General features: G+C 33.2%; 2 protein-coding genes across 2 annotated transcripts; one reads left to right on the forward strand and one right to left on the reverse strand.

The window, feature by feature from the left end:
* The first annotated feature begins 1,833 nt into the window (after window positions 1–1,833).
* On the forward strand, window positions 1,834–6,467 carry LOC132723785 (uncharacterized). Its single transcript, XM_060708571.1, has 4 exons — window positions 1,834–1,940; window positions 2,827–2,893; window positions 4,173–4,285; window positions 5,877–6,467. The coding sequence occupies exons 1-4, from the start codon at window positions 1,866–1,868 to the stop codon at window positions 6,339–6,341; spliced, it is 720 nt and encodes a 239-aa protein (XP_060564554.1). The 5' UTR covers window positions 1,834–1,865; the 3' UTR covers window positions 6,342–6,467.
* Window positions 6,468–7,886: 1,419 nt separating this feature from the next.
* On the reverse strand, window positions 7,887–20,795 carry LOC132723783 (uncharacterized). Its single transcript, XM_060708568.1, has 13 exons — window positions 20,741–20,795; window positions 19,512–19,579; window positions 18,683–18,899; window positions 17,790–17,894; window positions 16,932–17,371; window positions 16,252–16,534; window positions 15,593–15,733; window positions 15,010–15,069; window positions 14,560–14,612; window positions 14,144–14,265; window positions 13,432–13,490; window positions 13,154–13,240; window positions 7,887–9,741 (listed from the first exon to the last, which is right to left on the reverse strand). The coding sequence occupies exons 1-13, from the start codon at window positions 20,778–20,780 to the stop codon at window positions 9,632–9,634; spliced, it is 1,785 nt and encodes a 594-aa protein (XP_060564551.1). The 5' UTR covers window positions 20,781–20,795; the 3' UTR covers window positions 7,887–9,631.
* Window positions 20,796–22,162: the final 1,367 nt, after the last annotated feature.

Consider the following 22,162-nt stretch of genomic DNA (forward strand, 5'->3'; position numbering starts at 1 on the left):
TTATCTAACTTTAAAAAATAAGCAATTTTTCAAGTCTTAAATTGTTTAAATCACATTTGAAACATTTATTATTATTATTATCTAAAGATGAATTATAGAAAATTTACCTATACTATAATTAATATTATGTCTGTTTTCTTTAAATAAACAAGGATTTATTGGCAAAATTTATCTTGATTATGCCACTTTCTGTTGATATTAAACTCTTTAAAAATTATGTGCCTTTTTGATAGAAAAGGCCTGGACTAGCTTCAGTCCCTTAACCCCCACTGATTGATCCATGACTGCAACACGTCAATTTATGACAACAAATCATCAACAGACCAAAACGCCATTTTTATTCAAAACCAAAAATTGTTTGACCGAGAAAAAAAAATCACACCCAAAAACTTAAATAAGCGCAAGTACTTGGGGTACCAATCAAATTCCTTCTTCCTCTCGGTACATGCACGTTGTGTAGGAGGCACAGGTCATGGACTGATGATTTAAGATCTGATCTACTGCAATGTGCAAAACGACAAGTTAATTATCAAGTTCTCTGCACTACAGCCCGGGATTACGTTCAAGACAACACGACTTAGTTTTTATGAAGTTAGCTGCCAATGTCCTGACTGTAGCTAAGGCGCGGGGAGCGGCCCTTATACATGTAGTTGTGACAGGGACGACGAGAAAGGGTATACTAGGCGTGTTGCTTGAACCGATAAACGAACAGACAGACGGCGGAGATATGTTCCATATAGCTGGCCAGTTAAGATATATTATAAATTATATGCCGGTCAGTTTGATATATATTATCGATGTGTGTTTTTTAGCCGTAATTTTCTTCTATTTCCGACCAGTTTTACATCTATTAATTGCCGACCAGTTAGATATATAGGGAAATGTAATATTTAATTTGCTTTTAATTTCTTATTATTTAATAAAGTTTCTTATTAAATGTAACAAATTCTACATTTTGCAAAATCAATAAAATCACTGCAGACCAATAAAACTGTAATATAAATGTAAGTCTTATTACTGTATGGTCAACACAATTAACATACTTATAACATAATATCTTTTGTAAAAAAACTGCCGACTACCGTAGTTAAACATAAACGTAAGGTAGAATCAGCAGACCAGTTAAACTTATAGTGCTGACCATTAGATATATCGATCACAGCTTGAACTGAAGTTATTGAGACGGGTATTAATGAGCTGTCTTTAGATATATTGAAATGGGGGTGGAGGGGGTGTACTTCTGTCCAAATTAAATATGCATCAGGATCTTGTTTTCATACACACTGTTTAAATATAGTCGCCCCATGTTCAATATTTACATGATTTTCCATTAAAATACAATATTTTTGTACATTATATAAGTAATATAATCTATGAATATAATTTGTTTGTCATTTTATATGAGCAATATATCAGAGATGTTATACATATAGAATCATTTTTTCATACAGACTATTTAAATATATAGGGGAAAAACAATATTTTTGTATATATGTAACATAATCTATGAATATAATCTGTTTGTCATTTTATATGAGCAATATATCAGAGATGTTATCTATGTCTCTGAATTATTTATATAAACAAATTGTTGAAACATTTTTACATCTGTACAATGACAACATAACAACTTTTAGAGTTTTTCAGTGTGCAAAAAAAAAATGAGAAGAAAAAGAAAAAAAAAACGATTTACAAAAGTAAAATTAATTTCCCGATTTCCCGATATTTATTATTATTATTTTAAATTAAACCCAAGGCAACGTAATTGACACTTTCGCACGGTTTCTTTCAGCAGTTTACTTTAGCATTTACTCACATATTCAATATTGTTAGCTACTTCGTAAGCACTTTAGAATTGCTCCAAAATGGCTGCGCCCTTTGAGTTTGAAAAGATTGGACAGAATTCAAACATCATAGATGAATTAGAGTCATCTTTTCTAGTAATATATTTGTTTTTTGAAATTGTAATCAATTCATATTTTCTGCTTTTGTAATTTCTTGCAAGTTATCTGTATGCTTAATTTCTCCTTAAACTGAATAGTTTTCGGACAAGACTGATTGTAATTAGCCTTATTAGGCCTATATTGATCTGTATATGTACACTACTTTAATTGACTCTAGTCAGAGCGGGTCCAGTTTTGACCCCAGAAACATGATTTAAATACGGCATTGAACGGGGAAGTTGGTTTAAAAATTCGTTCACTTTTTATTTTACATTTTTCTTTTCAAACAGTTAAAGCCTAAAAGTGTCATTCGGTATTTCATCCACCACTGCCGTTTTGACTTGTAACACCTCAATTATAATTAAGCCAAAAAAATGTGATTGTTCTGTTATCCAGTTAATGGGAATACCCCACCTAATTGAAAATTATGATTGCGCCCAACAAGATATGACACTTGTTATCAAATTTCACTGATAGCTATAGAAATCTATATATGTCTTAATTGTTTTTTTATTTGATTTCTTTTTAAATATACATACATGTGTTGTCTATAGCCGGGCAATCCAATGCCCAGGCCTGCTTCACAGACCCAGTCTTTGACTTCCCTGTATTATATCTAAACTTATAGAAAAAATTCACATATTTATACATTCACCAGCTGTTCATGAATTCAAAAACTTTGATAAACACTCTTTCCTGGTACTTCCTGTACATTCCAGATTAAGCTCTAGGGAATTCACCTAAATGGCATGTTAAAACAATAAATATATCATTTTTGGGTGTTTTTTTGGCTGTTTAAATCTTCTTCATTACAGGAAATTTCTTTAAAATTTAGCATTATTCCCCTAGATTTTGATTGAGTTATTTTTCATGTTCTTTACAGAATTGTTTGTCACTCCTTACCACCCAGGAGCAGATCAATGTCCAGGACTCTGAAGAAACAAAAACAAGTAAGAATTAAATGAAAAAAAATCAATATTATAACCAGGACCCTGCTAGATATCTTATTAAATGGACTTTGTCCATCTTTCAATCTAGACAAAAGCATTTATCGTTATCATAGAGAATTTCAAAATATATACAAACAGTGCAGACTATGAATTTAGATGGTATACATGTGCCCGCTTATCTTGGTCTGCTCTTGTCACATGGGTAGATTCTGTAGCCACCAGCAGGCTAAGGGTTTGAGGGTCTTATGTTATGAAGAATTCATGAGTTTTTTTTAACTCTTTTTTTTTGTGTTTTTTGTGTTATCCTTGATATAATGTTTTTTTTTTTTTTTGGCATGGCTTTTTTTTCAATTCATACATCTTTTATCTTTTATTTGTATGTTTTATGGTGTGCCATGTTACTCCAAATTATGTTTTGAAGAGCAATTCAGTATGTTATGGGAAACTGTACAGTGATATGTTATGAGGAATGGTATCATATGTTCTGAGGAATGGTATCATATATTATGAGGAATGCTATCATATTATAGAAGATATTTAATTGGTGTTGGTTTAATACTTAATTTATTGAACAAGTTCAGTGTCTATTCTAGTGAGGGGGGATGGGGGGACTCACTAATATTTTGAGAATTCCCCCCTATTTTTTCAGAGGCAGGGGAAAAATTTTGCATAGAGAAAGGAAAAAAATCAACAAATGTAATAAATTCTCACTTTTTGATACAAATCCCCCGTTTTTTGAATCCTAGAATAGACACTGCTGACAAGTTGAATAAAATTATATTATACTAGCCTATGGCACGCACAATATTGTTTTATTCAACGAGTTCAATAAATTTAGTATTGAATCTTCACAAATATAATATTCTATTTATCACATATATATATATAGTAAGAATGGTAAACTGTTAAAAAGAGTAATTTTTCATAGTGTAACACTAATATTAGCACATTTTAACGCTATGTTTATATAAAATATAGTGCAAATGATGTCGCTTCAAAGTGTTATTACACTAGTGTCATAGCATTTTATTAAATGGCTTTGATTAGACTCCTGCGCCGCAGTTTATGTGTTAAGACTGTTATGTGGAATGGTATCATATGATTATATTATGCGGAATGGTATCATATGTTATGAGGAATGGTATCATATGAGAATTTGTATATGCCTTTTATGTTTTGAAGAGTGGTTCAATACATGTATGTTGTCACTATTGGGGAACTGTGCTGTCATATGTTATGTGAAATGTTATATTATGAAATTTCTATCTGTTAATTGTAGGTATAGAAAATGCTATGCAGAAATTCCTGGAGTTGTCTCGGCAAACAGAGGCTTTGTTCCTGAGAAAAAGAATGCTAGTCTCCTACCAGAAGCCAGAACAGCAATTAGTGGATGTAAGATATAAATGAGCCGCGTCATGACAAAACCAACATAGTGGGTTTGCGACCAGCATGGATCCAGACCAGCCTGCGTATCTGCGCAGTCTGATCAGGATCAATGCTGTTCGCTTACAAACCCTATAACAAGTAGAGAAAGTGATAGCGAACAGCATGGATCCTAATCAGACTGCGCGGATGTGCAGGCTAGTCTGGATCTATGCTGGTCACAAACCCATTATGTTAGTTTTGTCATGATGCGGCTCATTTATACATGTTATTGTATACTATATTCAGACCCTTTCAGCAATTAGTGGATGTAAGATATAAATGAGCCGTGTCGTGACAAAACCAACATAGTGGGTTTGCGACCAGCATAGATCCAGACCAGCCTGCGCATCCGCTGTCTGATCAGGATCCATGCTGTTCGCTAACCAACTCTATAACAAGTAGAGGAACTGATAACGAACAGCATGGATCCTGATCAGACTGTGCGGATGCGCAGGCTGGTCTGGATCCATGCTGGTCGCAAACACACTATTTGGTTTTGTCATTTATACATGTTATTGTTCATTGTATACTATATTTAGACCCTTTCAACAATGTGCAAGTTGTTGAATTTCTTAAAAAATACTTCAGCAAATAAATGATCTTTTTTGAACTAAGTAATAATGATGAAATTCTTAAAGCATGGAGAAGAATTTCATAAGACATGTTGTCTTTCATTCTAATCCTGTTTTTTTAAGAATATATGAATTGCATCTGTATATTGTGAATTATAACATGTATATATATTCTGAGAAATAAAATATGTTTAAACTAAACTAAAGCATGACCAGAACACATTTGTATACATATACATGTAGGTCTCTGATTCAGTTGTTTTCTGTATATAATGTACATTGTCTAGTTGTTTTTTGCCCCTGAACATATAGTAATTCAACTGTTTTAACAAAATGCCCATCTTTCTAAAGGCAAGTTGAATATTTTTAAGTTCATAATTTACATTGTAACACAAGTAGAAAGTCCATGAATAATCTTGGCAAGTTTCATAACTGTGGCTTCCTTTTATCCCCCAGTTATTTCCCTTTAAGGACATACATGAATGCTTAAGCTATTCCAGCAAGCTGGATATAGTTTTATTTGTACCACGCTTATCAGTACATGATCTAAGCAGAGCCTTGGCAAGTTACATAACTGTGGCATCCATGTTTCACCAGTTATATTCCTTTTGATCACTTCAAAAATTGGACTTACCGATTCCAGCAAAATTGATATATCTAAAGTTTCTCCTAGTAACTTGATTTACAGACTGATATCTTCCTTATTTGGTAATAGACACAAAAATCATGTATATTGGATGTTCCGAGTTCAGGGTCACTGTTGTCAAGGTCGTTGGTGCTTATAAAAGATTTTTACTGTTGCTTTTACAGCCTATATTTATAGACCAATGACTTATATTGAGAAGATAAAACCATCTAACATTGGATAAAGATTGAAGTCTCAAGGTCAAGTATTAGAAAACATGTTAACTATCATATTAATTGGAGTGCATGAATCCTATTCATCAATTATTCTAGTTTAATGTGAACTGATTAATCTATTGCAGGATATAGAAAATCTGAAAGGTGAATTGGCCAGGAAAGAAGCTTTGTTAGAAAAGCACACAGAGAGGCTGAAACGATGTCAGATAATTCTACAGCAACAGGGTGTCACACCTGCAGGGCAACCAGTTCAGCAATCTCACCCAGTCTCTACCCAGCCAAATTTACAGTTACCCCAGTCACATACTGTGCCCCAACAGCAACCCCACATGGCACAGTCGGGGTCACTTCCACATTATTCATCTCATCACATACAGCAGATACCGTCACAGGCCCCGGCCTTAGCCCAATACCAGGGCTATTCCGGATCAATACATTCACAGTCTTTGCCGGGACCACCACCACCAATGCAATCTCACCCCGGCGTGCCCATAGGGCCGAGACCGCAAGCCCCACCCTCTTATCCACAAGGACCTCTAGCATACCTTGAACAAACAACATCAAATATAGGTCTTCCGGATAGAAGATGAAAATGTTTTATTCACGGACATCGAGACTTTATGTGCTTCTAATTAGTGCAATTATTTGAGAACATTTGTCATTGTATTTAAAAGATAAACTTTGTACTGAAAAGTCATTATAATTAGTGCTGCTTTTATTTTTGTTGTTTTCTACGTAAACCATTAGGTCAATCTACAAAAATAAGACCCGACAAAATTTCATTTTGTCTGTTCAAACATTATTGTGCATTGCATAATTTGCATTTTACTATTTTTGCATTACTAGACAGTCCACAAATGCATGAAGAAATTTCATGCCCACAAAATAAGTGAATTCACATCTTCTTATTGAATTTAATATATTTAAATATATTGTGATGTGGAAAATCGGGTTTTTCTTCCACTGTAAAATGAAACTGTGTGAATTTGTGAGTTATATAAAAGCTATTTGCCAAAATTTATTTGTGATTAGTAATCATTATTGATTAAATCTTATCAATTGTCATAGGCTTTAAGGTAAATGAATTAAACACATTTTTTGTTGTTCAATGTGTTTTTTTCTTCTTCATAAATGCATAAGAAGTTTGAAAATGCTGGGATGCCAGTCGTTCCTGTACATAAATGCCAGTTTCTTTAAATATTCACTTAAAGAGGTCGCTCCAAAAATATGTTCATGTTATATCTGTGTCACACCTGGATTTTTATCTGAATTAATTGCACATTTAAATGTATACTTTTGGAATCCAACACTCTATCGAGATTGTATTGTCAAGCATAATTTTCTGCGGCAGATAACACTTTTGACATCACCTGCTTTATTTCTGTACATTTCAAGTAACTCGATCTATCGATGTGTATCAGTGACCAATGCAAAAAGGTACAAGAAAGCCTCTTTTAGAGCAGCAAGTCTCCAGATTCATGAAAGTGTATTAAAAAATAAAATATTGTGAATAAGGAAAATAATTTTCACATTGCAAACAGTACTTTCAACCCAAAATATGCTAAAACTATTAGTAACGCAAAATATGGTAATAATACTGCAAAATCAGTGACAAATCACATATAACCTGGCAATTAATACTTAAGTTACTTCTTAAATTAATACTTTTACCTTAACTTTTTTTTCTTTTACTTTTCTTTATATCATAGTGCTTTTTTCTCAAGTTTGATTTTCTAAGTATTTTGGCTCATCTGGAGGCATGCAGCTATTAACCATTCTAAGTGTATAGAGTTATATATCTGATGCAAAAATTATGGTCTGATTTTTAAAAAAAATACTTCCAAAATGCTTGTATAAAATAAATATGGTAATTTATTGCCTTAAAAATCATAGCTTAACGGATAAAACCATACTTAAAATAGCAAAATAATATTTTGTTCCGCGGGACATTTTATTCGGTTTGTGTACATTATTCATGTGAAGTATTAAATAACAGAGACATTCTATGTTACAACATTTTCGAGAATCAACCATATAATAATGGAACCATTATAATTTTACTGCTGAAATATTTCATAAGATATAGATTTTTACCCTTTTAAAACACAAAATCACATAAAGAAATAACAAAAATATCAATATTTTGAAAATATTTATTCCCTCAATAACATTCTTTATAGACAAAAGCTGAAACAAAAATTATGTATATATATATACACTTGTATCAAACAAAACTCATGCAAACACAAGTTCCAAGAACAAATCATCACCTTAATGCACTAACAGGCTAAGTCCTTCTAAATTCCATAGGAGTTAACCAGTTATTGCACTAAGGTGAAATGACTGAAAACAATAACAGATTTGTCTACGGATTATTTAACAAGGGGGTAAAAAAATCAGAAATGTTTAGTCTATAAAGTCGTACATAAACAAAAATATAAATGCAAAAGTAAAACCCCAAAATGTACAAATGTATTCTCTTATATAGGACAGGTCTATTGATGTGCTGTTAATGTAAGTTTCGTGGATTCTATTGCTATGTAAATAAATGTATCAAAATGGAAGTAAAACAAAAACAAAACAAAAATCCAACAAGCAATATACTAAATTTGTACGCAACTCCACGGTGGCCATTTATTTGAGGTATAAGAATTATTCAAGTGTCGTGATAGACTGATAGAAGGCAAATTGTTGCTCAAATTTTCAAATTTAACGAAAAAACAAGTACACCAGGAATGGACATGATTTAAACACTTTACTCAATTTCATTTGACAATGGTAATTGTAAAATGTATATATAAAGCAATTAAAGATCTTACAAAAATATTTATTGAATTACTGATCTCGGGTTTTTAAAAAATATTAAACAGTTACAGTTAAATATAAACAAACGTAGTTGCACATAATTTTTGTTAGATATGACTGTCTCCGTTTTAAACGATGATCATGCACCAATCCAAGAGTTAATTGTTTTTTTTGTTTTTTTTTAAATTCACATAAATCTGTAACTCAAAAATAAACAATCAGATTTAATAATGTTTGATGAGCATCATTTCTTTACAATAATAGACATTAATGCCCAGTTTCATTACAACCAACTACTTGTAAACTATGGCTCAAAAAAAAAAAAAGCCCCCTTTGAGGCTTTGTTAAGTAAGAAATGGCTGTAACACAAAAAGCCCTTTTATAAATTTTTATAAAACTGAAAGATCCTCTTTTTCCTTTTATTATAAATGTTCCTACCAAGTTTCAAGAAAATGTAAGTCAGAATTCTAAGATATAGACAGGAAGACGATTTCGTTTCAATATTTTCAATTTTATCGAAGGCAGATAAAAAATCTGTCAAGCTTTTCCTTGAATCTTAACTGTAACATACTGGTGACTAGATTTATTTAACTTAATAGTATATAAATGCCCTTGTTTTGCCCCATTAACCCTGACCCTGGTATAAACTCAAGTTAGCCATTGCCACTAGTATTGAACCAGGCCAAACTGCCCATCAACACAGTCTGAACAGACTCTATACTATTGGCTGACAAGCTGTAAAATTTTTACTTGATACCCTAAATTTGATACTGAACCGTTCGAAAAATGGAAACTGTGTAATGTTTATTAAGAAATTCAGCAAGTTAAGCCAGAGAAGGGTTATCTTTCCTGTACTTTGAACACATCTAATATTACTTTACTGTTTTTCTGTCTGCCAATGTTTTTATTACACATATATGTCTCTTCTATACCCTAATATATTTTATATTTATGTTTCCCCCACTCAGACACACTACATGCAAAGCACACAAGACAATCATGTCCACTGTAAATTTAATATACTAAACACATTTTTTCCTATCACAAAAGTCAACACCTAATGATGTACGTCCTGTTAAACTTTCTTTATCCCAGCTTTTGCTTGCCTTAGTAATTCATCAAAGTCCATAGCACCCCTCTTAGGAGGTTTAGAGTCAAATTCCTCCTCGATCTCTTTATTACCATCTGCCAAAAATATAAATACAAGAGAATTATTATATACATGTACAAGTTTATAAAGATACATCATTAAGTTGTAATGTTATAATGCTGAAGATATGAAATATAATCTGAATAGACTTTATAAAACTGCTGTACAATTCTACTTAAAATTTTACATTTCTTTTTTATTTGTTGTCATTTAGTTTCGGTTTTAAATCAAACCAACACTGTATTGGTTGGTTACATGACGACTTTCCAGTTAAACGGCAGGTAGAAGAACACCGAAGGTGCCAATCAATAGATGTTTGTTTGATTTGGGTTTTACGTCACACCGACACAGTATAGGTCATTTGGCGACGTTCCAGCTTAAATGGTGGTGCCCCTCCGTGCATTTTTTTTTCAGGCACAAACGGGCACCTGAGTAGAACCACCGACTTTCTGTAAGTTAGCCGGATAGCTTCCTCACATGAAAGAATCCAAAGTCCCTGTTGGGATTCGAACCCACAGCGGTGAAGGGCAAGTGATTTGAAGTAGACCTTAACCACTCTGCCACAGACGCCCCTTGCCAATCAATAGATGATAGGGCTTCCGAGTAAGAACAATAGACACTATTTAAGTTAACTTGATTTCTTCTTGATTACTTTTGTGACACATGATGATGTTAGTAACAACAATTCTCTGTAACAAGAGGGCCATGATGGCCCTGAGGTCGCTCACCTGTATATAGGCCCCCGGGGCGGGGCCAGTTTAAACCCCAGGGCTTTTATTTGAACAAACTTGGAAGACACCCATTAGAAGATGTTTCATGATGTTAAGTTTTTACTACACACATATATACCCCCCCCTTTGGCAGGGCCAATTTTAACCCAAGGGCTTTTATTTGAACAAACTTGGTAGACACCCACAAAAATATGTTTCCTGCAATCAAACCTCTAGCTCATTGGGTTTTTTTGAAAAGAAGATTTTTTAAGTTTTTACTATACACATATAGTTAAAAAAAATGACACCTCTGGGGCGGGGCCAGTTTTAGCCCCAGGGCTGTTATTTGAACAAACTTTGTAGACACTTACTAGAAGATGTTTCATGCTTAATAACTAAACTCTTAGCTATTTTGGTTTTTTCAAAGAAGATTTCTAAGTTTTTGCCATACACATATAAGGAAAATCAATGACCCCCGGGGGGGGGGGGGGGGCCTATTTTGACCCCAGGGCTTTTATTTGAACAAACTTTGTAGACACTCACTAGAAGATGTTTCATGCTTAATATCTAAACTCTAGCTATTTGGATGTTTTCAAAGAAGATTTTTAAGTTTTTGCTATACACATATAAGGAAAATCAATGACCCCGGGGCGGGGCCAATTTTGATCCCCGGGGTTTTTATTTGAACAAACTTTTTTAAGATACCCATTAGATCATGTTTCATGCTAAATATCTTAGCTCTAGCTCTATGGGTTCTTTAAAAGAAGATTTTTTAAGTTTTTACTATACGCATATAGGGAAAATCAATGACCCCCTGGGGCGGGGCCAATTTTGACCCCCAGGGCTTTTATTTGAACAAACTTGGTAGACACTTATTAGAAGATGTTTCATGCTAAATATCTTAGCTCTAGCTCTATGGGTTCTTTAAAAGAAGATTTTTTAAGTTTTTACTATATGCATATAGGGAAAATCAATGACCCCCTGGGGCGGGGCCAATTTTGACCCCAGGGCTTTTATTTGAACAAACTTGGTAGACACTTATTAGAAGATGTTTCATGCTAAATATCTTAGCTCTAGCTCTATGGGTTCTTTAAAAGAAGATTTTTTAAGTTTTTACTATATGCATATAGGGAAAATCAATGACCCCCGGAGCAGGGCCAATTTTGACCCCAGGGCTTTTATTTGAACAAACTTTGTAGACACTTATTAGAAGATGTTTCATGCTAAATATCTTAGCTCTAGCTCTATCGGTTCTTTAAAAGAAGATTTTTTAAGTTTTTACTATACGCATATAGGGAAAATCAATGACCCCCTGGGGCGGGGCCAATTTTGACCCCAGGGCTTTTATTTGAACAAACTTGGTAGACACTTATTAGAAGATGTTTCATGCTAAATATCTTAGCTCTAGCTCTATGGGTTCTTTAAAAGAAGATTTTTTAAGTTTTACTATATGCATATAGGGAAAATCAATGACCCCCGGGGCGGGGCCAATTTTGACCCCAGGGCTTTTATTTGAACAAACTTGGTAGACACTTACTAGAAAATGTTTCATGCTAAATATCTTAGCTCTAGCTCTTTGGGTTCTTTAAAAGAAGATTTTTTAAGTTTTTACTATATGCATATAGGGAAAATCAATGACCCCCTGGGGCGGGGCCAATTTTGACCCCAGGGCTTTTATTTGAACAAACTTGGTAGACACTCACTAGAAGATGTTTCATGCCAAATATCTAAGCTCTAGCTCTTTGGGTTTTTTAAAAGAAGATATTTAAAGTTTTTTCTTTCGGTTGCCATGGCAACCAGAGTTCTGCATGGAATTAAATTCTTTGAACAATTTTTAAAGGTGACCACCAAAGGAACATTCCTGTGAAGTTTGGATGAAATTGGCTTAGTGGTTTATGAGGAGATGTCATTTAAAGTAAAAGTTTACGGACGGACGGACGCCGGACGAAAAGCGATCACAAAAGCTCACCCTGTCACTTTGTGACAGGTGAGCTAAAAATGCAGTCATGTGTAAGGTAGCACTAGACACAAACACAGTCAACAGAATGATGAGGTGGTATTAGTTTAATATAGTAGACCGGCACATTACTGAGGTTGTTTTTTGGATTTATTTTCTTTTTTGGCACATGGGAAATAACAACTCTGAAACAGCCAGATATGGTTTTTGACTTTGGCCTAGTTTTTGTTTTTTTTCTTTGGGGGAGGGGGGCATAGGAAAAAAGTTACAATAAATTTTGTATGCTGCATGTATGAAGCAGTTCGAACCACAGACATCAAAAGACACCTGGGCCTCACAACTTCCAACATACTATTCCTGTTGCTATACAACAATACCATTACACTTGTGGTAAAGTTTGTTTTAGCTTACAGGTGCATTTTCATTACAGTAAATCTTTATACAACACTTCTGTATATTGCAGATTTTTTCCTTAAAGAAATCAAGCATACCTGACTATGATCGATAAAATGTGTCAAGATTGCATATCTGAAACTAATCATTGAAGCAGGGCTTTTTTTCACAGGTTGGGGAAGCAGCCCAGCCCTTAATTTTGGGGAAAAATTACACGGTATATTTGCAAAAGGGGAAGAAAAAACTTGATGTAAATTCAATTTTTGGGGAAAACTGCATGATTTTAAAGAAATTTTCTTTGGGGAAGCAGCCCTATACCGGCCCCTGTTTTAGAAGGTAAAAAGGCCCTGTGAAGTATCATTAAACAGTAATATAATTAGTATTTACCTAAGTCAGCATATTCCACATCACAGAATTGTCTTCGGCCTCCAAAACACAAGTCAAATTGAGATAATCCTGGTATCTTTTTGCCTTCTAAGAAATAACAAATATTTTTATATCAAATTCATTATTACTCAATATTCTACAGTGAAATATTGAAACAAGACGGTAATCGATTATGTGCAAAAATATCAGCGAAACATCAAAAAATAAATTATTAAATTTCTGTCACATTGATCAAAATAAAACTAAAATTAATCTAATGATGAGGAAAAAAAACTTACTTTCAATAGCAGCAAAAGCATCACAGGTATATGTGAATGTAACAAAGCCGTAATTATCACTGAAAATAAAACATAAACATTTATATTAAAAGCAAATTTGTTGAACTTGTGTACCTTGTCTGGAATTAAGTAAATTCACACTATTTCTGTAGTGATTAATACATCCTTTATTTTAGTTCAATTCCTGTAGGAGTCTAAAATCTTTCATACACTTCAGTTCCTGGAAATAACCAGTACTTAAGCACTCGATGTAAAATTTCTAACTCAAGGCAACAATGGCTTGCCCCTTAAGGGGTTTGAACCCACACAGCCAGTGATTCCTAGATAAATAGTCTTGTGTAAATCACTCAGCCATGTCGCCTCTTTATGTAGTGGATTCATCCTACTTTCTGTCTGGAACTTTTAACTTTCAGTTTAATTCTTATCATGCAATACAATACAATTCCTGCCATGAATCTAGAACTACAGACTGTTACTTATAACATTTTTATTAGCAATAGTACAGCATTTAGGAGCCAATAAATCCGATGAAAATTTGTTGGGCCAATAAGGTCTTTATAATATTTTTGTAATGACTACGAGTAAACCTGCAACAAGCAAACTGTACCTCCCTGCTTCCAGAATAAGGTAACAAACTTGATTTTGCCTTAAAATTAAAAATGCGTTTAAAACATGAAATATTTTTCATAATGGTAAATAGCTTATAACATACCCATGCTCTCTGAAATGTAACTGAACATTTTCTATAGGTCCAAACCGGGTGAAATGATCTCTTAACGTATGTCTTGAGTATTTGTTTGGTAGACCGCCTACATACACAATTCTTCTCTCTTTCTGTTAAATATAGAGACATGATAGGGAAATGAAAATTTGTAATAGAAAGGGAATGTATAAAGGGCCCTTCCCCATTCCTCACAAAGACCCATTTATAAAAATTAGTTCTTTTGGTCCCCAAAAAAACACCATTTCAAAAATGTTTCAGTCTCACAATCATGAGCATTTACATTAAAATCCCACAAATCATTTTGACTAAATCTCTAATATTTTCAATTTCTTATTTTGCACCTCTGCAGGTGACCTTTACCTTGGGCCAAAAGATATGCTCTGGACAAAGTCTCTATTTTTAACCTTATCTGGTGGCCTTGACCTTGCATATTTTGACCCTGAATTATGCCAGGAAACTATAAAAGTATAAAACTCCCCACATGTACCCCTAAAACTTCTTCCCAAAATTTCTTTTTCTTTCTCGTCCCCCTTTTTTTCCCGCCTTAATTCTTAAATCTTTTCAAAAGTTTTCCTGCCTCTCCTTCCTCCTATTTCCCCTTTACAGTTGAAATTAAACTAATACTTTTTTTTTAAATTGCGGGGCAAAAACTATAGCTAACAAAGAATATCACAACTGCTAGGGCAATTAACACCCAAATGCCAATCTTTTCCTATGTAACACACATATATAGGGTAATTATAAAGTTAAATAGATGAATGCAGAATATTTTCGTGTTTAAAAAATTTCCTGAAAATTTTTCTACATTGTTTTTATTTTAATACAAGAAGCAAAACATTTCCATCCTTACATACCTGCTTCTATATCTTCTATGACTTCTTGATCTTGACCTTGAGTACGAATGTAAACTTGACCTTGAAAATAAATGAACAAAAATTTGTAAAAAGACCTGTCTTAAGATACCATGCTCCTTTTTCCTAAGTGCTTAATACAACAATGAAAGTGAAATAGAAAAGGGGGAAAGTAATTACCCAGACAAGATTTGACAATTTTTTATTAACCCACAAGTAGGTCTAGCAAATAAGGTATCAGTTACTTAATATGGTGATAATCAGTACCAAATTGGTATGACCAATTTCTTTTTTTAAATCCAATCATGCACATACAAGTTACGGACCTAACATATTAAGCTCCATCTACACTTAAAATGCATATGCTAAGTTCATTCCCTTGTTTCTATCTTGCTCCTTTAGCAATGGAGCTTTAGCAATGGAGCTTGATCTTGTGTGAAACACGCCACCTTCCTAAGCTGGAAAATGTCGCTTTGAAGTTATGGACCAGTATATACTTCTTCACACTTGGGGCATGCATGCACACTCACAATGAAGACATAATCATGAAATAAAGACAGCAAATCATTATAGAAAAACAAAATACCTTGTTGTTCTAGACCTCCTCCTGCGAGATCTTGATCTTTTTCTACTTCTTGATCTAAAGCTCCTTCTTGATCGCTCCTTTCGCAACTCCCTTTCTCTCCGCCATGAACGATTACGAGACCTTGATCGAGACTTTGAGGATCTTATTGAAATTGAAGACGCTCTTGAACAACACGATGATAATGATCTTGACCTAGACCTGTTAAGATATAAATATATTCATTCATGCAATTCTATTTTTCACTTTCGTTCGTAATTGCATTTATTTATAAAACATAGATATACAGAGGTTATCATATTTTTATTTGTTACATTTTTTAAATAAATGAGCAAAGAAATTGCCTAGAATCCACTTTAAATCATTTTACTAAATTGAATCCGACATTGTATTTTGCACAAACATTAAACAAGACTTGTCCCTGAACAGCATGCTCCAGTTTCATTCACACATTATAAAAGCAAAGTAGAATTAAGAATGGTAAAATAAACTAGAATGAAGATATATACTGATGGCTGACTTGACAGTTGATCACATTTTCATTACAATATACCTAAAATTAGATGTAGTGCTTTATGGACAGTTCCAAATATGGAAGTTGGACAAGTCCAAAATTTAAGAAATTCATCAGATTCAGGGTTAAATATTATGACCAAACATACCTGGAGCAACTGCTTGAACTTGACCGGCAACACGAAGAGTTTGAGCAAGACGACGCTGAACACGATGAACTTGAGCTAGAGTATCCAGAACATGAAGAATACGAGGACTGCCTCTTCTTTCTTGACCTTTGTAATGACCTTGACCTAGAAAATGACCTTGTACTACTAGTTCTTGAATGAGATCTTGACCTTGACCTTTGAGACACATGGTCTGAGCTATGAGTTGAAGAAGCATATCCACTGCTAGCTTTACTATCATTATTACATTTTTGTACATGTTTATCTGCCAAAAAAATCATTCCCTTTTACTTTTGGGGAAAAGAAAATAAAAGTATTCGGGGGAATTTGCTGTAAAGTAGATGGGTCTCGTATAGGGGGGAAAATCACGTTTTAAAAAAAAGTCATTCACTTAAAAGCCCCCTCTGCCTGTTAAAACAAGATGCTGTTTTTTTTAAAAAAATTTTTTTCTTTGGTTTTTTGATAATGCCCCTGTAGTAAAGATGGGAAATTTATCAAAGAACTGAGGGTGGGTCACATGCTCTACAGGGAAGTCTTCCCCATAAAATTTTACCAAATTTTTTGATTTTTTAAATCCTGGGCTTTCTTTAATTTCATCCCCAAAACCCGTTCTCCCTTTTTCAAAGTCTACATTAAACCCTCATTTTCCCGAAAAGGGAAACTGAGCCTCCTACAGAGCCTGGTGGATCAGTCTTGAAGCTATTTTTAATATAATCATGATCAAAAACATGCTCAAAATGGTTGTTCTCGTCCGAAGCTTTCTTCCTAATCTCTGAACCGTTCAGTGCAACCATTTCACCAACAGCACTATCAGAAACCACTTTATCGTCATCAACTGTGTCTGACTTAGAACATTCAGTAGACACCTCTACCTCCGCTAAAGCAAAACTTTCTTTCAGCTCGGAATTTTGCATCATAACACGATGTAATCGTCTAGGTGTACAGCTAGCGGATAAAGTTACAGGATGACCTCTTGCCATCGCACGACCTCTACCCCGCTTAGCAGGGACTGCTAGTGGCAACATCACTGCAGATTTTGGCTTATTGACAGCTTTTAGTTTTTGTATCATTTCCTTACTTAATTCCATCTTTTCTGTATTGCCTGAAATAAGTTGAGAATGGAATAAATGTAAAATGGATATTTGCATTAGGATAATACGAATGTGAAAAGTATCATACATGCCATATTTCTAGCCACCAACATAGGAGTATTTGGCTTTTACTTTGGCAAAAAAGGGGATATTTTAAGCCCAAATAAACTAGTAATTTGGTTTTTCACAATACAAGTTTTTGAATAAAATCACAATTCCCTTTGTTTGATGGATGTAAAAATATTTCATGTGTAAATGTCACACTGATTTAACATAACAATATGAATGGCAAATTCAAAGTGCACTATCACGTACATGTAGTCAAACAAGTTTGGAGTTAAATACACATTAACTTAGGAAAGTAGAAATTATATCTTAAGATTTCACTCAATATTTTTACAAGAAAAATTAAATTTTTCATATTATTACCACATTTTTGTTTAATGCCCAACTCTGTGACAGGTGTTTGAAGTGTAAAAACTGGAGCTTCTTTTTTAACGTCATTTGTGTCCTTATCATCCATCGACTGTGACGCTGTAAAACAATAGTCATCAATACAGTCAAAACAAGAAAAATTACATCCAACACAAAAATAATTACATCCAATATAAAGATATTATCTAAATAATTATTCACCTTTCACGAACATTACAATGAAGACATCTGTTAAACCAGGCTCACAGCTGTTGCTTTATAATGCAAACTCAATTTATGACTGAAATATCACCACATTGGAAAGTATTCAAGACTAGCGAGCTAAGTTAGATCTATAAACAACCTTTTCATTTTGGTTTGAAAGTTACTAAAACAGTACATGTTAGTATCTTGCTCCCTCAATATATCTGTATGACATTTGAATCTGACTTCCGTACTTAAAGCAGAAACTAACACGTTTTGCTTTCCTTAGAAAGAGCACACTTGAATTTTATTATGTTTAAATAATGGTTTTGGTGATAATCACATGAAGAAAATAGAGTTGGATGTGAAATTACTTTTTGTACAAGGAACAAAATGTAAACAAAGTAGTATTTTGACTTCCATACAAAATACGAAATCACTTTATCTGTACTAATTACTAGAAAGCAACAGAAGCAAAAGATAGTTCAGGTAATTGGCCAATGTGTTATTCTTTTCCTGTCCATTCTAGTGGTGGTACAGTTTAGATAGACATTGCCTTTCTACAGATGTGTAACAATTAATGGAGAATTAAACCAAAAGAATGACCAAAGCCTTGAGGATTTAATTGCGTGACATTTCTATTCCTATTGTACATAAATAGAATAATATAGAAAAGATTAATGTAAATAATGATGTAATCGAACCTTCTTCAAACTGTTCGAGGAGTCCTTCAGCATCAAAAGCTTCAATTACATCTTTTAACACCGGCTCGCTTCTTGTCCTCGGTATATGCGTTTCAACTATGGCCGGTTCACTTTTACACCGCGATATATTCACCGGCTCTGTCATGGTATTATGCTCAGTAACAGATATTTCAGCCATAACATCATCAATGATAGTCTGTTCCATTACATCGAGATCCTTTAATATAATCTTACATGTTAAACAATATATGAGCCGCGTCACGACAAAACCAACATAATGGGTTTGCGACTAGCATGGATCCAGACCAGCCTGGGCATCCGCGCAGTCTGATCAGGATCCATGCTGTTCGCTATCAGTTTCTCTACTTGTAATAGAATTGGTAAGCGAACAGCATGGATCCTGATCAGACTGCGCGGATGCGCAGGCTGGTCTGGATCCATGCTGGTCGCAAACCCATTATGTTGGTTTTGTCATGACACGGCTCATATATATATAATAATTAACCCTTACCATGCTTAAATTCTTAAGTGGACTTGTACATCTTTTAAATATGGACATAACAGTTAAGTATATCATTTTAAGGGAAATTACAAAATATGTTCTGGCTGAATACAATGGTACATGTAAGTGATTTTAATTTTACATACTATATAAACACCATTTAATTTTACATACTATATAAACTCTAATAGATCCCCCATTATACCTTTCCATTAAAATCATCTTGATAAAAATCTATAGCTAAAATTGAATTTTTATCACAAATCACACAAACAATTGTTTGTATCTGACATCAGAATATAACATGTAAACAAACTTATCACTTACAATGGTGTCAAGAAAGTTATGTCCAATGACATCAAAATATTGGTCTGTTCCTAAATCCATCAGAAAATCTGAAATGCAATTTCAATACAGTACATTAACAAAACTGTTAAAAGCACACAAAAGCTTCTTTTTTTCTTGCGAAAATGTTTTTACTGCATTATTTATATATTAAAACATAAGAATTGAATACTGAAATGATTTAACTTTTACATTTTTAACAATTTCATAATTTTGAAATATTTTATCTGAATCACTTAGATTCTCAATTCTTTATAACAATAGATAAAAATTTCAAAAAAATTACTTTTATTAGTCTAATATAAATGTAATCAGCATTTAATCTTAATTCCTTTATATGGCTTATTACGGCAGATAATAGATATTTCCTATATAGTCTTAATTTTTACCAAACAAGCCATACATTATTATCTAGCAACACTTACTGTTAAACATGGCTTTATGCATGATTGCTATTAGCTAAGATAACATACAGATGTATTCACTTGTGGTAAAATGAAACATACATTAACAGATTCATTCATTCGTAAATCATTTTTTAAACATCAAAGTTAAAGCGACTTGACTTAGGTTTTTTGACATGAAAATAATGACTAAAAATAAATTTTCAAGATTAATGTTCCATTTCATGTAGGACTGGTTAAGGTGCAAAATTTCAGATCATTTGATCACTCTGTTTTTTCCTGATTAATAATTCCCTGGCTTATCTATGTAAGAAATCCAAGCAATTTTAAAAATAGTTCTTTTAGTTTATCCTCAGCCAGTAATTTATTTTCATTGTTGTTTTTGTTGTTGTTTTTGATAAGGCTTAATGAATTGGTGAAGTTTCATGCTCTAAATAAATAATTATGTAAACTTTTGATTGGCAGCCACTATGGTTTTATCAAAGAATTTCTAATACATATTACTAACAGAAATTAAGACTGTTTTATAAGGCACTCGAGATTGCAAAGTTTGCTGTCGAATTATAAAATATTTTAGAAACCTAAAAAATATTATGTCATGTAAAATACATGTTATGTAATTTTGACATCACATGATTGCCTTCAATAAACAAGAACTGCCAGTGTTGGTCAGGGTCTAGACATAAACTCACACTGCATATCACTTAGTAAGAAGGATGGTAATAACGTTTTATTTTGAGAAGTTCAGGAACCCTAAAGATGGCTATGTTTTTGAAAAAAAAGAAGAAAAAAAAGAGAAGGTATTACCATCAATTCCATTGAGAACACATGTTTCAACATATTCCATCTTTCAAAAAAAAAAAAATTGATCAACAAACGTATACTATGCAGAAATTAGTAATTAAAACAATGCTCTACTGCTCTTGTATTACGGTAGTAAGGATTTTTTTTTAAATCAAGGTTTAAAACTACATGAATCTCCATCCAAACAATAGCATGATAGTTATAGAATGTTAACGTCATGTTGAAAAAACTTGTAACATCGTGGAAAATTTAGATAAAGCATGGGAAATATTTGGTCGGTCATACCGACTGAGATTGTGATAACATTAAACTGTTGCTAAAAATAGGTCAAATGTATGTCATGATAGCCTGTACACCTATTTCAACTCCTGAAATAAATTTGAGTGTTAACCGCAAAACTGCAGTAACTTATATGAAATAAGGACGGACTTACAACAGTGTTGCAATCAATCATTGAAATTTAATGTCTCAAATCAAGGGCATTTTGACTGTTTTTAGATCTAAACCCTTGACCTTTCTGCACATAAAGTTGTTAACGCATGCCACCAGTATACAGCAAGGCCAGCCTGCACATCCATGCAGTTTAACCAGGCTATATACTGTTGGTAGTTCAATTTTTGTATTTTGCTACTGATATTATAAAGTTCCTTAAAGGACACTGAGGTCCAAAACCCTATAAACATAGATTTTTTTATAATTATTCAAAATGGAAAAAATATGCTAAACATATAAATAGGAACATGTGCTTTTATCAAATTAAAATTGAATTTTTGTGTGATTTTTAGCCAAATTTGAGTACATTATGCTTTTAAATTTCCTGTTATTTTAAGCTGTAAAATTTATTATTTCAGAAAACCGGATTGAGCAAATAATCTGAAATTTTGCACACAAGTTACTGGTTTAATCTTCATTAAATGGTACATAAATCTCAAAAAAAAAAAAAAAATATTTTTTTTTAGTCCCTCAATGTCAAAAGACATCAGTGGAGTCCCTTTAAACATCCATTTTGAATGGATTGTTCAATACTTATAGCAGACTGAGAGCAAATCTGTTACATAAATTTAGCAGATTAAGGGTTAAAAGGACATAGTTATATTAGAAGTTCAGTGCCTTTTTTTCCTTCTATAGTAGGGGCCATTATAGGGCTGCTTCACCAAAGAAAAATTCTTTAAAATCATGCAGTTTTCCCCCAAAATTGAATTTACATAAAGTTTTTTCTTCTCCTTTTGCAAATATACCGGGTAATTTTTCCCCAAAATTAGGGGCAGGGCTGCTGTGAAAAAAAGCCCTGCAGTTATGACACTGTAGAATGCTCTGTTAAGGTCAGGAAGTTTTGTTGAACTGAAATTGGGCTATATATAATACTCAATATAATGCCGTTTCATTTTAATGAAATAAATATTAATGTTAAATCTGTCATAAATA

This window comes from Ruditapes philippinarum, unplaced genomic scaffold (genome assembly GCF_026571515.1).
Source record: "Ruditapes philippinarum isolate M1 unplaced genomic scaffold, ASM2657151v2 ctg2441_1_1_1_1, whole genome shotgun sequence".
Taxonomy (NCBI): Eukaryota; Metazoa; Mollusca; class Bivalvia; order Venerida; family Veneridae; genus Ruditapes; species Ruditapes philippinarum.

Coding starts and splice junctions, on each gene's coding strand:
- LOC132723785 (XM_060708571.1), top strand. CDS start 1,866: ATGGCTGCGCCCTTTGAGTTTGAAAAGATTGGACAGAATTCAAACATC. Junction 1,941..2,826: donor AATTAGAGTCATCTTTTCTA/GTAATATATTTG, acceptor TGTTCTTTACAG/AATTGTTTGTCACTCCTTAC. Junction 2,894..4,172: donor CTCTGAAGAAACAAAAACAA/GTAAGAATTAAA, acceptor TGTTAATTGTAG/GTATAGAAAATGCTATGCAG.
- LOC132723783 (XM_060708568.1), bottom strand. CDS start 20,780: ATGGAATATGTTGAAACATGTGTTCTCAATGGAATTGATG. Junction 16,535..16,931: donor CAGGCTCTGTAGGAGGCTCA/GTTTCCCTTTTC, acceptor TTTTTTTGGCAG/ATAAACATGTACAAAAATGT. Junction 15,734..16,251: donor AGTTCAAGCAGTTGCTCCAG/GTATGTTTGGTC, acceptor AATTTCAATAAG/ATCCTCAAAGTCTCGATCAA.